General features: G+C 48.8%; 1 protein-coding gene across 1 annotated transcript; it reads right to left on the bottom strand.

The window, feature by feature from the left end:
* Positions 1-4,290: 4,290 nt before the first annotated feature.
* Positions 4,291-15,814, bottom strand: LOC138114178 (cytochrome P450 4B1-like). Its single transcript, XM_069023343.1, has 12 exons — positions 15,539-15,814; positions 11,427-11,571; positions 10,719-10,763; positions 10,053-10,180; positions 8,416-8,540; positions 8,149-8,300; positions 7,475-7,581; positions 6,802-6,992; positions 6,199-6,332; positions 5,987-6,051; positions 5,697-5,779; positions 4,291-5,040 (listed from the first exon to the last, which is right to left on the bottom strand). Exons 1-12 carry the CDS (start codon positions 15,716-15,718, stop codon positions 4,872-4,874), a joined length of 1,524 nt encoding a protein of 507 aa, XP_068879444.1. The 5' UTR covers positions 15,719-15,814; the 3' UTR covers positions 4,291-4,871.
* Positions 15,815-15,878: the final 64 nt, after the last annotated feature.

Genomic DNA, 15,878 nt, shown 5'->3' with positions numbered 1-15,878 from the left:
GTGACAAAGTCCCTGGACAGTTGGTTTGACCATGAACAAGGTCAATTTTTACCAAACTGGCTCCCTTCTAGTTATAAAATAACCAATAACAACTGTTGAGCACGAAGCCAAAGCATATGGGTTGTCGTGAAGGTCAAGTGAGATGCCAAGTGCTGAGCTGATATGGAGGGAACATAAGGGACAGAGTGGCTAAACCCACATTTATGGGGATTTGGAGCAAGAATCTGAGCTTGGGTGATAGCAAAACTGGGTGCTTAACCCAGCCTCCAGCCTCTGCATTCTATATTTCATTGGTGGAGGGGAGAGGAAAGCCTTTCTCCTGTATTTCAGAGGTTTCACAGCAAGAGGGGCCATGAACACTCACAGCCTGGGGAAGATAACTCAGGGGGTTTTGCAGGGACAGAAATCATGAAAGTTCCAAAGGAAAAGTGAAGTTGCTGCAGAGCTGCAAGCGGAGAAAAGTGAAAAGGGACAGTACTGATTTGATCACTGTAAGGGCCTGGGACAAGGCCAGAACAATCTGTTAGCAACAGAAGAATCTACAGCTCTGGAGGAATCCAGAAGAAGATCTCAGCATGAAAAAGCAGGTACAAGGGTCTTCTGATAGCCACAGCAGTCTGGGGGGGCTGGGCAGGGGGAGCAGAAGCTTGGCTTGACCTTCTGGACATTTGAGACTGGTGAAACTGCAGTTGGGTGTTAAAGGACACTTGGAAGGTTGTCAAACGTTTGCAGAGAGCCTCTGGAGGCTTGGCTCGATGCTGCAGATGTTCACGTGATGGCAGTGGGGCCACGACAGGTCAGGCCACCAACATAAAACAACCCACCTACGCTGAAAAAATTCCATCCCATACCCCAACCATGGACACAGCAGGCTGTGAAATTTGGGAATTTTTTTTCTTTCTGGGTCTTGTGAATTTCTCCACTTACTTTAGACACCTAAGCAGAAGAAGGAGAGGCTCTTCCTCACTGATTTAACTCACACTGTTGGAATTCATTGCAGAGGAACTGGTTTACTGAGCAGGTGAAATTTAGGTGGCAATTGGGTACTTTGCCCCAGAGCGTGATCTTGCAGCAGCTGCTTTCCCTGGTTGTGCCTGTGTTTATTCAGATAGGAGGAAGAGTCCAGGCCCATCTGTCCCTGTGTGTTCCTGCAGCACTCAGTGATGACAGATGAAATGTAACAGTAATGCCAAAAAAAATAATAACATTTCAAGCCTCCAAACACATGATAGATGAGAAAATCATGGCAAGAGCCCAGCAAGTGCTGCAGAGTAATGCAAGCTGCCTGGATCCCATCTGACCACACATGTCTCGAGGATGAATGTATATCTGGAAGCATTTAATACAGCTGTCTTACAAATATGTTGCAATACTTACTTAATTTACAGGCTGCTTCCAGTGTAAAATCCCAGCAGAGTTTAGATGGAAATTGCTGGTTCCATCTGACAGTGAATTTTCCTGGAGAACGGCGTGGGTCCTGTGCAGGGACAGCATTCCCGGTGCTGCGAGCCAGCTGCTCTCCCTGCTGGTCCTGCTGCTTCCAACATGCCTGGAAGCATCTGAAAAAGTGCCACCACCGAACTGGGATGGACAGACACCCTTCACGTGACAGGGATGTGTATGCACAGTGCTGGTGACAGTCTGTGGGGAAAGCAATAACTGTGCTGGAGTAGGTGGCATCTTTGCCTTGCTGCTGTTGAAAAACCAAGCTGCAATGAGAGGAATCCAGTCTGGTTTTAACTGAAACAATGACTTAACCCTTGCTGCACCTCACACAGCTCCTCCTGTGAGTTCTTGTTAAAATAGTTATCTGAAGGTCTGAATCCTTCAGACAGTCCAAGGTCAGCCCATCATCTTTGCAATTACTCTTTCTGCAGAAAGTAGGGAAGGATTAAAAAATGAGGTAAGCTCTCTGCAGCTGGTCCTTGACTGTCCTTAATGCTGTGAGCAGTACATCCCACGTGACCAGGTCTTTTTATTATTACCTTGTCTCTAATACCCAGGAGGGGAAAGGCAACTGGGGGGAATTGCTCCCAGGAATCACATTCTGGAAAGACCTGGCTCACTCTGGCCCTGGGGCACAGTAGCTCCTGTTGCAGCCTCAGGCCCACTCTCCAGTTCAGAAGCAGAGCAGACATGGAAGATCTGTGATGTGAGATGATGCAGGATGTGGGATGATGCAGGATGCAGGATATCGGATGTGGGATGCGAGATGCAAGATGTGGGATGATGCAGGATGCAGGATATGGGATGTGGGATGCAGGATGTGGGATGCAGGCTGGCTGGCCTGGCATGGAGAGCTGGCCTGAGGTGCTGGCCCATGTATCTCAGGGAAGTTGGGAGCTGGGCTGCCATGTGTGGGGTTATTTGGAAGAGTGTCTCCGGTTCCTGGTCTCGGGGGGTGACAGCACCAAGGAGAGATTTGTGAACTGGTCTTGTGCTGGGTTTGGGTGTCTACAAGGGGAACCAGGCTCTGCTTCCTTCTCATGCAAAGAAGCCACAAGCACAACCCAGAGAGGATGGTGAGAATGCTGCAGAGCATCTTCCCTTTTCCTCTTCACATTTGAAGAGGCAGATTTTTAGTGAATCCTAAAAGTCACAAGGGGGACAATGGCTGAACAGGATGAAGACAGGAGCAGTCAGGCTTTTCCATCCCAGGGCCCAGAACATTTATGTGTTTCCAGTTGGGAAAGCAGCAGTGCAGCTTTTCCTGTACCCCCAATTCAGTCCACTCACAAAAACCAAACCAGAGGTAACCTGCCCCAGCCTTACACCACATCCATTACCTCCTTTGGGCTTCTGGAGTACTCAGTAAAACCAGTCACCAACTTTTAAAACCTCGGCAGATTCCCCAAATAACTTATGTCAGGGCTTTAGAAATCTTAGGGAGTGCTTGATGTTATGTAATCTGTATCTACCCAAATGCAATTTAGCAGCTGCCATTTATTTAGATGAGGACTGTTATGTCAAGCTCCCCTAGTTTTATCCCCTTTAACCTACTCTCTTTCAGTGGGTACATCATGATTTCAGCCTTTGCTCTTTCTCATTAGGTGCTCGTGCTTTAATCTTTCACACTGGAATGCCAAGGTCCATCCACTCCTCTTTTGATGGCATTTTTTTCAAATCTTGTCTTTAAAAGAAAATTGCATCCAATACAGAGATGTATGTAATTTATTCTGGTAACTTCAGTTATTTTGATTAAAAAATTTCTCATTTTGCACTTTAGAGTATGTAAGCTTGGAGTAGATGCTGTTGCTTTTATACTTAAATCTCCAAACAGGGTTGAAGGACACTGCCTCATTTCATTTGCTGAAAGAGAAGCAAGTGAAAAATTTTTGAGAAATATTTGTGTTTATGCATCCAAGTATGATGTTTGCTGTGATTGCAACAGCAGGATATTATTATTATTATTACCTTTTCTGTCTCTCTGTGTACAGAATACCCACTGGAGATTGCTGCCTGTCAGTCATTTCCTCTCTTGTCTTTGTGCAATGTCTGTGCCTGCTCTTGCATTTCAGACTTGCATCCCATTCACTGCCACAGTTTTTCAATTTATCAAGATAATTTTGCATCCTGATATGGCCCTCCAAAGAGCTTGTGGTGTCTCATAGCTTTGTAACTTTTTACATTTTGTTAAGCATACTCTGTCTCTCTCCATTGCATAGTTGTGATTCCAGCTCGAGAGCTGCACCTTGTGTCTCAAGAGGGGACAGGAGCTGTGGAAAGTGGATTTTCTCCTGGGCTGCCCCAGCATATCCTTGCAAACCAGCCTCTGCAGGGGGGAGCTGTATGAAGTCAGCTGCTGTCTTACTGCACAGCAGCCTTCTCACAATCCTGGAACCACAGCTGACATCACTGTGATGATAATTGCAACAGCAGCCTTTGGGATTCCATGTTTGATGTGTGATATTCTATCCCAATAATGATCCCTGCAGTGGCAGAGGACAGCTCACTAGTGTCCTCCAGTGTACCAACTCTCATAACTTTATCAGCTTAAGAAAATAAAATAATACTAAAAAAAACAGGGAAATGCCCCCCCCCCCCCCCCCCACCTTCTAACTATCAGAACTTTGACTGAAGATTGCTTATTGGACCCCTGTTAAAGAGTTGCCCATGGAAGGAGGTGCTGTGTTGGCTGTGCCTGGAGACCCACAGGCAGTTTCCTGGCCTGTCCAAGGTCATCTCTTGCTGCTCATGGGCTTCCTCTCCATCTTCCATTTCTAAATGGCTTTTACACTGCATTTGTGATGAAGCAGACAAGCACCAGCAATATAAACAACACAGTTGCTGTTGCAGGAAAAATTATTGGTTTATTAAGACAAAAATTACAGAATATTTTGCAGTTTGGGCACAATTTCAGAGCCCAAACTGGAATCAGTGCTTTCAACAAAACAGAGACCCACTGAGTGTGAGAAGTGAGATAGAGGCCTGCCACAGGCTGTCCCCACTGCAGGAGAGGAGGGCTGACCTCTAGGCACTGAGGAAGGTGCTGACGACAGAGCAGGGCTGGAAATGGTCACAGATTTGGCCAGGACATGAGCATGAAGGCAGGATTTGGTAAGAAGGAAGCTGGTGGGACCTGCAGATGTTCCCAGGCTAGACCAGCCCTTATGGCAGTGCAAGGGGACAGACAGCATGGCCATGCCTGGCTGCTCTGAGATCAGTGCCCTGGAGCAGACGGCAGTGGTCTGTGCAATGTCATCCCAGCTACCTGGGCCTAGCCTGAAAAGGGCTTTCAGCTAGTAGACAAAGCACAGAAATCAGGAATCCTCATCCCCAAATCCTGCCCCGCACTTCTGCCCCAGAGAAAGAAAGATTGTCCGTCATCTGCTTGGTCCCTTCCTCTGGTAAAGGCAGGAAGGTTTCCAGCATCAGCGGATTTTCTTTAAGTACAGGTGAATCCCATTCTTGGAGCGAAGGATGAGCCGAGTTATTTTGCGGGGAGGCTTGGCAGGGTCAGGCAAGAGCTCGAAGCGCAGCAGGGTCAGAGCCAGTGCCACCTTCATCTCATTCATGGCAAATTGCTGCCCGATGCAGTTCCTGTGGAGAAACAGAGCAGCTCAGCCAACTCCACCGCAGTGCTGGGCACAGCAAACACCCACAGCCTGTCCCAGCCCTCCCACAGCAGCACACATCCTCTCCTCTGCAGCTCAGGGGCTCCAGGCAGTGCTTTGGGCAGCGAAACCAGAGGCATGGGCTGAGCAGGAGGAATTTAGAGGAATACTGGGAGCTCATAAATGTGTGTTCAATGAGCACGGAGAAGGAGGGAGATGGGGAAGCCAAAGGAGAGGCCAGCAGGGATGAGGTGGTGGGTCTCCAAGCAGGGAAGGTCTGCAAGGTGTTTGCCTTGGAGGAGTGAGCACAGGGCAAAGGGAAGGATTGAGGGGAGGGGAGAAGGGGGAATCAAAGAGCAGGAGGGTGGGATGGGATCTTTGCATCAAGGAGAGGATAGCAGGTGAGCTTAGAATGCTGCAGGCTCCCTGCAGGATGCCAACACAATGTTCCACAGCTTTGGGACCCAGTTCCCTGTCCCCAGAAGGGGCTTGGCAATGCTGCCTTCCCATTTTGCCTGCTGGTATCAGAACCCCTCTGTTACACAAACACTTATATCCTCATTTAACTATTCAGTGCTGCAGGGCCAGGACTGCAGGTGGTTGTTTCTGCCCACTACACTTTCAGTGTTCAATTCCCCTTACCTCATTCCAGCAGAAAAAGGCAGAAAGGCATGAGAGTGCCTGCCAGAGAGATTCTCTGGGGAAAAACGCAAAGGGTCAAACACCTGGAAATGAAGAATATGCAGCAAGGAGAAGTGATTATTTAAAGAACACAGTACTGACTGGTATCTTGAGAAATGTGACACCCCTTAATTTATGAAGAACCCCACAGGAGAGAGAGAATTTTTCTCTCCTGCTAACGGGTGAAGGGCACATGGGAAGAAGCACATCATAAAGGGAAAAAATTATTAGGAGATCAAAAGAAAACTCACCAAAGGATCTTTCCATACTTTACGGTTTCTGTGAATGAGGTAAATGCTTATTGCAGTGATGCTGCCTGGAAAACAATTGAGGAGGAGAAGAGGGCTCACTGACAAAGAAACAAGCGAACATCTGCACAGCCCAGCCTGAACATCTGTGCCAGCGAGGATGCAGCTGGTGCCTGAGAGCAGAGTTTTGTGCAGCAGGAATGGGATTTACAGACCTTCTGGCAAAGTGCGTCCGTCAGGGAAGGTGATGGGCTTGCTGAGCTGCCGGGACACTCCAGGCACTGGGGGGTACAGACGGAGGCTCTCCTTGATGCACATGGTGCTGTAAGTCATCTTGCCCAGGTCCTCCCTGTAGGGACAGGCAGGCTGAGCCCCACACACCCCCACTGCCTGTGCTGGGAGGTCCCTTCACCCACAGACATCCACCCCCTGAGCAGATCCCCCTGCAACAGAACAGAGGGACCCACAATGTCCAGTCACAGGCTGGGGATGCCAGGACACCTCTGAACAACCTGGACAACCACTGAACAATCTCAAGTGCAGAGTGACAGCGAAAGGTGAAAAGCACATCTATGATGTCCTGTGGTGAGAAAACAGGAGAGAGCAAAGAGCAATGCTGGTGGCCCAGGACTTGTATGGCATGCAGAATGTCCCTTCCAGGGTGGCAGACTTAGCTGAAGGATCTGCTCCATCCTGTGAAGTCCCTGGGCATGCAGCAACCTTTAGCACCCCAGCTTTTGAGCCTTGAAGACATTGCTCACTTAGAAACGGCAGTGATAGGAAAAGAGTTACCAGCAGGGGAAATGGTGCAGCCTTACCACTGGATTGTGTCCCGGTTCCCCAGGATGCTCTGGATCTCCTCCCTGCACCGTTGCTGGTGCTCAGGGTGTATTGCCAGGCAGTACAAGAGCCAGGAGATGCCGCTGGCTGTCGTGTCGTGGCCCTCAAACATGAATGTGTCCACCTCGGCACGCAGGTCCTCATCAGACAGTGCAGCTCCATTCTCATCCTAAAAGTCCAGAGACACTCTCAGTGGCCCATATATGTCAAATTTATATACATATATTACAGTAACACACACATATATAAATATATAAATATCCCAGTAGGGGCCATTATATTCTTTCAGCTATTGCAAAAGGGGCATGATGCTGCCTGTGGGATACATATAAACAAAATCAATGTCTGTTTACACTGAATTCAGGGCCCCTTTCCCTTCACTTTTAAATCTCTTTATCCCCCCATATTAAACCACCAGGACTATGAAATCCCTCTGCAGGTTGTACACCCAAAAAGACACTGCCAACATTTCAACAATGGAAAATTGGATCACCTTGGCCTCTCTTCAACTGGGTGGGACTGGGCTAAGTTTTTTTTTCTTTATGGATTGAATTTTTTTTAATGGACCCTGAGGGTCTCTGGGGGTTTGTGGCACCCCTGCAAAAACTGACTGGCATGTGCCCTGCCACACACACACTCCTCACCACTCACTTTGGCACATAGCAGAATGTCCAAGAAGTCCAAATGTCTCTTCTTCTGGATCTTTTCAAATTCCTGTTCATTTTTAAGGGATTCCTTTCGCTCATGGATCACTTTGTCTGGGGGAGAAAGGGTTAAAGGTTCAGCAGGACCAGGAGATGCCAAGCTACAAAACTGTCCTGCCTTTGAATGCAAAGCTCACCCAAGGGGGTGAGCACTGCTCAGTCCATGATGCATTTGATCTGTGCTTCTGCACCCCAGGCACTTCAGCTCTTCAGCAGCATGGCAACAAATGCCATGGATATTGCCATCCTTTTCTGCAAACTTCTTAGTCCACCACAGACTTTTCAGCCTGTTTTACACACTCCTCATGCATTAAAATCACACCTGGCTTGGAAAATAAAAGCATTCCTTGCATTGGTGTTGCCTGCTGTGCCCATCCCCTGTCTCACCAGTCTCTGGCCATTTTACAGGAGCATTTCCAGAGGGCAATTCCTCCATTAGTCCAGTTTAATAACCAGGTAGCTGCGGGACCCCTTTGCTTCATGCCTAGATCAGACCACTACTGCAAGCTGATGCTCTGCTTGGATCTCAGCTCTGAGCCTCTGGGCAGGATCACTGCACAGGCAAGGAGGGACCGACTGCCTCCTTCCAATGTTTTGGGAGAGGATGACAGCAGGGAATACCTGTGTGGTCATGAGCAATCCTGCAGGCCTTCCTGAACTGAAATCCATGGGGGCTGAGCCAGTAAATGATGTCATTGTGGTAGGGGAAGATGCGGAGGCGCTGGTGCACCATGTGGCAGAGGTCGTAGACAGCCTGGATGTAGGTGTTTTTCCTGGAGAGTGGGAAATAGGAAGCTTGTAAATTTGGGAGCACGGTGACAAGCAATTTGCCCATTTCCCTTCTGAGCTGCAAACTTCCTGCCGGGGTTTGGGGCAGCCAGTACTGACCTGTTGGTCTGGCAGTTGCTGTGACAACTGAAGGCACATTTCATGATGCTATCGAGAGTCATCAAGCTGACGTGCTCAAAGAGCTCCACTGGCTTCCCGTCTGCTGTCAGCTTTTCCCACTTATCCTAGGGCACAAAGGAGACAGAAATGAGAAGGCAAAGGTCAGTTCTGCATGGATTTGCAGTCATACCCTAGTTAAATGAGTGCTCAGATAGGGATACATCCCTGAGAAGTGGAAAAAAAAAAGGGGATCTCTTAGACACCATCAAAATCCCAGAGAAGAGAAGCCAAGAATGGGATGGTTAATACAAGATTTGCCTCAGGCAGCTGCTACTCTTGGATCCTGGTGGTGGCGAGCCCTGCTACACCTTATCCTGAGGCAAGAGCACCCTGGAGAAGCCCAGGATAGGTGCATTTCTGGGTGATGGGGAGTTATCTAAGTCTTCCTTAGGATTCAGTGTGTTCTCTGTATAGGAGCAGCATATGCTAGCATTGGGCTTCACTGGGTCTGTTGGTGAGCACATATGAACTTGGTGCTCAGGATGCAAACTTCAGAGTAAGGTTTTTTCCTCTGTCACACGATCTCTGTGCCAGTGCATTTTCCCAGCATGTAATACAGGAGCTCTTGCTCCACTCTGGTCCCTAGAGAAACTAGAAATCCTGTCTCTCTTCCCCAGCAGACATGAAGTGATGATGAATCCTCTGTCCCCTCACAGTGGTAAGGAATGAGTTGACTTAAAAGCTGGGAAAGGGAGGAGAGGGAGGAGCACGGCCACATCTGAGCTCCCACAGCACCAAACCAGGCTTGAAGGGACAGATGCACGTCCGTAGCACATACAACGATTGCCACCTGGTGGCACGGGCTCACACAATTGGCGCTGGCGCTGTGCACACGGAATTCCAAACTCCCAAGGCACTTGTGAGCCTTACAAAAGTCTTCCTGGCTCTCCAGCCCTCGGCTCCTGGCTGCTCCCTGGGCCTGCAGGAGGAATCCAGCCAGGATCCATTTGAAGCTGCTGGGGAGGTTGGAGTGAGGGTGGTGAAGGAGAAGGAATAGATCCAGCACCCAGACTCCTCCAGTTCATATGCACAAAGCCTGGTGCCCTTTGCCTGTAATTCCTACTGGTTTCCATCTTGCCCAGCACCAGTGGATTGAAGAACAATGCATTTTCACTGTTTATGAGGCATGGCAGGGATTGCAGTCCAGTCACGGGTGTGCCAACAGCAAATGATACCCTTTAGGTTACAGTGTAGCTCTGCTACAGCCTTTATTTTTGGGGGATTTATTATGAACCTTTATTTACTTCAATTCTTAATTTAGACAAACACCTTGCAAGAAGTTGCTGTTGGAACTGAGATCATGCAGGGATTGGGGATGGCAGTAACATTCATCCTGAAATCTCAGCCACAGATCCCAAGGCAGTACCAGAGATATCATCACTGCAGACAGGCTCAACCTGCTCATCCTTTCCAGCTCAAGGGCAGGGATTTGGGGTGACTCAGAAAGACTGACCACCAGGACACAGTGTGTCCTTACAATTACCAGGTAAAGAAAACCCTGCTCCAGCATTTACCTCCGACCCAGACAGGATGGGGAAAAGAAAACAGGGCAGAGAGAGGAGCATTGTGAGTCCTACCAGCATCACATTCGTAGACTCTGCCATCAGGCCCACGTACGGTTTCAAGACATCGTAATGAAACCCTGGAGTCAGGAGTTTTCGGTGTTGGTGCCACTTGGGCCCATGTAAGATCAGCAACCCATTCCCTGGGGAAACACAGGCAAGGCACGTTTTGCTGGGAACAAGCAGCAAGCTGCTCTCACCTGCCTGCAGACACAGTGTCAGCAAGGAGCATGATTAAATCTCCTGTCTGAACTGCTGTGAGAGAGTCTTTCCAAATGTTGCCATCAGCCACAGGGCTCCCAGAGCTGAGGAAAGACTTGCCCATCAAAATGGCACAACAGTGTCTCTGAAAAGAAACACCAACACTGCTGGAATAGAGAAGTTCAGAAAGTTCAGAACAGCAGATATATTTTTCACCAGTCCTCCACTGAATCTAAGCTTCTCCCACCACCAGCCTTTGCTATCTGTGGACATGTAAGAATTTGTACATATGTTATGTCTGAACTTTCCTTCCTTGAAAATAAATAGAACTACTTAGCACCTTTATCAATAAATGTAATAATTGCAGGAAGCTTTTAGCTATAACTCCACCAAGGAACAAGTACAATGCTGTTTATTTATAACATGCTTTTGTCTAACTTCAGAATCATTGCTGGCAGGCAAAGCCTTGGGAATACATACCAATCCATGGGACAAGGTGTTTATAGCTGATATTATCCTTGGGATCTGTGGAAAAAAAAAAAAAGAAACAACATAAAAAACAGAAAATAAAATGGTATTTTCAATATTTTCAATAGCATGAACCCACTGGTTTGCAGCTGAAAGCTCCCTCTGGGCTCTCACTTTTGGTTGGGTATGAAGCAAAATCAGTAGCATCCCCGCAGAACTCCCAGTATTTCACAATAAAACAACTTTGGCAATAAGCACATATAAAAACAGATGCCCACACTGGAAAAAACAAGAATATTGGTAGTCCAAAGTCTGTGCAGTGTGATAAATGGTTAACCCTCTCAGACATCACTGTTCAGCACCTTTTCTTCTCGATGCACTAAAGATTTTCCTCTGCAGTAGGAGCCAGATCTCTGAGCCTAGAAAAAAGCGCCCAGGTGTCTTCTCCTTGCTGGGATCAGGCACTGAGTAGTTAATTTTCAAGGAGCATTTGAGGAAATCTGATTTTCCAGCAATGCACTTGGAGTCAGGTCAGCCCTGCAGCCCTGTGCCTGAAGCACCCAGGGCACAGCATGAAGGAGGGGTATCTCTCCACGCCTTGAGATGATTTCTGCAAGAACACCTCTCTGTGAAACCCTGCCCTGCTGTAAATTTTGAGGCTGGCATGGGAAATCTGCAGGCTGGGGTTGCTGCTCCACCGCTGAAGCCATAATCTCTCACCTCCTCTGGCCAACAGAACCTTGGCATAGTCGGGATCAGCAACAACCAGGAATGCTGAGAAACTCCCAAACCAGATAGGGTGAACATATGAGTACTTCTGTGCCCAGATCTCTGACTTGTCCAGCATATCTTCCTCCTTGAGAAACTAGTTGTGGAAAAGAAAAAAGAGAAAGAACACATAGATTCGGAGAAAAAAAAATTAAATAATCTCTCAATACTCTGTCTTAAAAGTTCAAGGTCTTTCTGATCACAAAACCAGATAAGAGCAAACAAGGTGTTGTTCCTCTGTGTTTGCAGAGCATGGGTAGTAGAGATGTTTGCTACTTTTAAAGCTCATATTAAATAATTCTTCCTTATCACTTGACCTTGAGATAGAGAACATCCTTAGGCACCGAGGTGGTGCCTATCAGCTCATATGTTACCTGCTCTTTTTCCATGGCCACTCCATAGAAGACTCAGATTTGTCCCAGACAGCATCTGCACTTTGTGGCAAGCAAATACATTCTCACTTGCACATGGCTGAGCAATTAGCACCCTGCAGCTGGGAAAAAATACAGCAGCACTTTTACAGCAGTCAACAGCATCACTGCTGGGTCTGCCCCAGTGTAGCAATGCCTCCTGACTGGAAAATCGCAGCTTCCTCCAGACATTTAGGTGGAGAAGGCCAGTGTCCAGGCAAAATTCAACAGAATGAGTCCAAAGTCACCAATGGAGTGAAGAGAACACTGGTTAATATCATTACAATAAGAATTCATTTATTTCTGTGAATTGAATTTCATAGGCAATGAAGAGCTGGCGCTCCTAGAAAGATTTACCTCCTGTCCTTGGAGGCTGCAATCTGAGGAGCAGCATGAGCACCAGCGTTCGTATCAGCAGCAGTGGCAGGTTCACTCCAAAGTGATCACTGTTTTATTGCTTTTATAGCCTGTGTTGTTATGTACAGGCAATAGACAAAGAACAAGTGGAAAGACACGTGGAAAGCTCCACAGTCACAGGCAAAGGAAAAAAATCACAGTGACAAAACCTTGTATGATTCTTTTTTCTTTGAACAGAAACTACTCTGGGCCAATATGCAAAGGGAAGGATTTTGGTAAGCTAGGTCTGACAGAGCTGCTGCTGCTGCTGCTTTGACTTGAAGTTTGAAGATTAATTAAATCAGCGTACTGGTGCAGAAATCAGCCACAAAGTCACCCTATTGACTGTATCAAGTGAATATTTGCTTAGGTGCTTTCTTGCTGAGTTAGCTCAGCTCAGTCTAGTCTGGCTGGTGTTTCTCAACCCAGGGCATGGCTCGTACTCAAATAATCACGCACATCAAATTATCAGCCACGTGCGGCTTATCTCGGACAGGATACCCAGGAGTCAAAGGGCATCTGCCAGGGGCTGCACAGGCTGTGGGGGGGCATGTCCAGGTTCAGCTCCAAGGCTGAGCACCCGCTCCCTCACGAGCTGGGGGAGTCCCTGCAGCACATCCCGTGTGTCTCCCACACACAGCAGAATTGTGAACTACATCCCTTCATTACTTATTACAGAAAGCTCAGCTTCAACTGCACTTACTCAGGTTCAAGATTGTGAACTTAATAAACAGAACCATCAATTTCTCTGATTTCAGGGATCAAGTTTTGGGGCAAAAGGAGGAAGCCCTCCTCAGTGCCCACCTGTTCAGCAATGCCAGCAGAAGCAGGGCTTGGCACAGTGCCTTTAGCTAAGTGACACTTGAACATGTCATACAGCTGCTTGTGCTTCTCCTGTCATGAATCACAGAAAGCATAATGGAAGTAACTGGGAGATGCTGAGCAAGTCTCACTGGCAGAAGTGCTAATCCTAGAAACTTTTGCATCCAGCCTGGTTTTGGAGCACCAGCCTTGGTTTGTGCTGTCAAGAACCATTCCTGTGCTGGCCAGAGGGTTGAATGGGTTTATTTGAGAGGAGAGGTTACCCTCAATGTGAGTAACCTGCTGCACCGAGCACTCCTGGAGCAGAGAGTGTAAAGTTCTGTGAGCTGCAGAGGAATAGAAAGCTCCCACTCCTTAATCAGGGCTCCAGCTACCCAGCTCTGCATGAAAGACCATTACTTCTACTTCTTTCTCCCTTGGGGCCTTGAAAAGAAAAGCATAAACCCCACTTGAGTCTAAGAAAGAAAGGTAATTGCCTGATCTCATGCTGAAATGCAAGTTTTGAAATGGATCCAACACTAAAAGCATCTAAGGAAGAGGCTTGAGGGCACTTTTAATGACTACACACTGATAGCAAATGAAAGACAAAACACAGGAGCTGAAATCTGAGCATGAGGCTGTCCTTCGTGCAGCCAGAGCCGGGCTGGCTCCTCCCCACACCGGGCAGAAGTGGGCAAAGGGCTGCTGAGGAACTGACACCTTGTGCCAGTGGGGCAGTGACCCTGCTGTCCTTTGCTTCCCACCAACCCCGGCCATGGGGAGCCACTTTGGTCAGCTCAGGGCTGGCACTCTGGGTTTTAACTAAGTTGTGCTGCTGCAGTGAGACTGAACAGCTCCACACAACCTCTTCCCGGTATTTTAACGCCATTTCTACTGAGAGATTTGGATAAGGAGGGGCTAATACCCAGAGAATGCCTTAAAACAAAGTGATGTATTCCCAGGAGATCCACACAGAGCATGACAAATACACTTGAGATTCTAAACTGGCCTGGATCCAAACTGGCAAATAATCAGTTAAACCAACAGAACAGGAAATGTCAGTGCTCTCCCTGAATACAGCTCCAAGGTCCTCCTCGAGGTGTGTGCAAACTTTGTATTCAGCATGTGCCCAGAGCATTGCCGGTTTCTTTGCTGGCTCGACAAACTGTTAGGCTTTGGGAATTCAGCAGCATTAATCAGCAAATTATTAAATCTTCAAAAAGGAATTCTCAAACAAACATTGTCTGAGGTAAAAGTTGAGCCACGAACAACCTAGCCATGATGAGAGCAAGTGATTGGCACAAATTCCCGTCCAGGACAAATAGTCACAACTAACAAACAGGAGAACATACTTTATTTAATTGCAGTTTTAAAGTCTAACTGGCAGTGTAACAAAGCCCTGAACTGGCCCATCTTCATGCTTACATTGCCAAAAGACTGCTTGTCCCATCCAGCACAGCAAAACTGGTGCTGCCACAGCACAGAGACAAGCTCTGGAAGGTCTCCTGATTTCCCAGACACTTTTCAGGGTGCCAGTTATTTAATGTGCCACAGATTTGGCCACGACAAGACAAGAGCAGAGCCCAGCAGAGGGCAAGGTGATTTTAAGCAGCCTTTAGTACGTACAGAAAAGCCTTTTGCATCAAGCAAGCTCAGTTATGCCTAGTGAGGCTGCTGATGAGTTGTGAAAATCTGCTTGCCAAGGCAGCCGCGGTGATCAGTGTGGACAAGTGCATACCTCGGGGAAGAGTCATCCCTGCCACCAGTGATCAGAACAAGGCTCACCTATGTACGTGGGTTTAGTTGCTCACGGCTTTAATGCAACTGTAAGAAGATCCACAGTCCCTGTGCTAGATGGAATGCCCGTGATGTGTTTTGTGGCTTAAACGTGGCTCAGAATGATCAATTGTCTGGTTCACCTAGCCGTGAGGCCAATGCAAGCTGGCAGGGGAGAGAATGTGCTCCTGGAGGCAGGAGCAGCGAGCATCTGGTCAGCATCTCATCAGCTCAGCGCCGCAGGAGCTTCTGCGGCCCTGCCCTGGCTGTCAGAGGAGCAGAGAGGTGACAGTGGAGCCTGCCCCGGACAGAGCAGCGCGGCTCTGCTGCCTCCAGCACCGATGCCGGCTCACGTCCCGAGATGACCTTGCCTATGCCACACTGTATTACCGCTCCCTTTACGTGCGAGAGAGCCACCACCCTTTTCCACCGTGCAGTCTGCAGCAGCCTGCGGGAGCTCTGCGTGAGCCATGCTCCCTCTAAGCCTCACGGGCAGCGAAAGCACACTGCTCTGGCTGAGGAAAGGGATGCCCACCTCTCACCTACCCCGCGGACTGGGAGCGGCAGTTCTCCCGGACCACGGGAACAAGTCTCACTAGCATAATTCCCACCCGCCTCTCGGGAAAGCTGCTCCCCGCACTCCCCCTCGCTCCCGGTAGCGCAGACCCGGCTCTCCCTCACCTCGTGGACGTGGCCAAAGAGCCAGTGGGTCGGGTGCCCGGGGAATTCGGCCAGCGCCCGGAGCAGCTCACGCCGCCGGTGGAACAGCTGGATGGCTTTCAGCAGCACGCAGGTCAGGCAGAACACGGCGGCCAGGTGCAGCACCCTGGAGACATCCACGCCCAGCCACAGGAGCTTCATCGTCCCGCTGAGAGCCGCCGGCAGCTGCCCCGGTGTCCCCCAGTGCCCCGGCGGCACCGGCCGAGGCAGCCAATGCGGGGCGGAGAGGCAGGTCCAGAGTCCGAGCGGCTGCCAAATCACGGCAGCGCTTGTTGGGAGGGGCGGGAAAGGAAAGGAAGGG

This window comes from Aphelocoma coerulescens, chromosome 8 (genome assembly GCF_041296385.1).
Source record: "Aphelocoma coerulescens isolate FSJ_1873_10779 chromosome 8, UR_Acoe_1.0, whole genome shotgun sequence".
In the NCBI taxonomy this organism is placed as follows: Eukaryota; Metazoa; Chordata; class Aves; order Passeriformes; family Corvidae; genus Aphelocoma; species Aphelocoma coerulescens.
Note: the sequence above shows the minus strand (reverse complement) of the source record. Positions and strands in the feature narration are given on the sequence as shown.

Bases quoted from the DNA above. Each gene is read 5' to 3' on its own strand.
- LOC138114178 (XM_069023343.1), bottom strand. From the start codon at position 15,718: ATGAAGCTCCTGTGGCTGGGCGTGGATGTCTCCAGGGTGCTGCACCTG. The intron at 11,572-15,538 runs GTGAGGGAGAGC...TTCCACAACTAG, and splicing joins TCTTTGGCCACGTCCACGAG to TTTCTCAAGGAGGAAGATAT. The intron at 8,301-8,415 runs GTCAGTACTGGC...CCCACTCTCCAG, and splicing joins AGCAACTGCCAGACCAACAG to GAAAAACACCTACATCCAGG.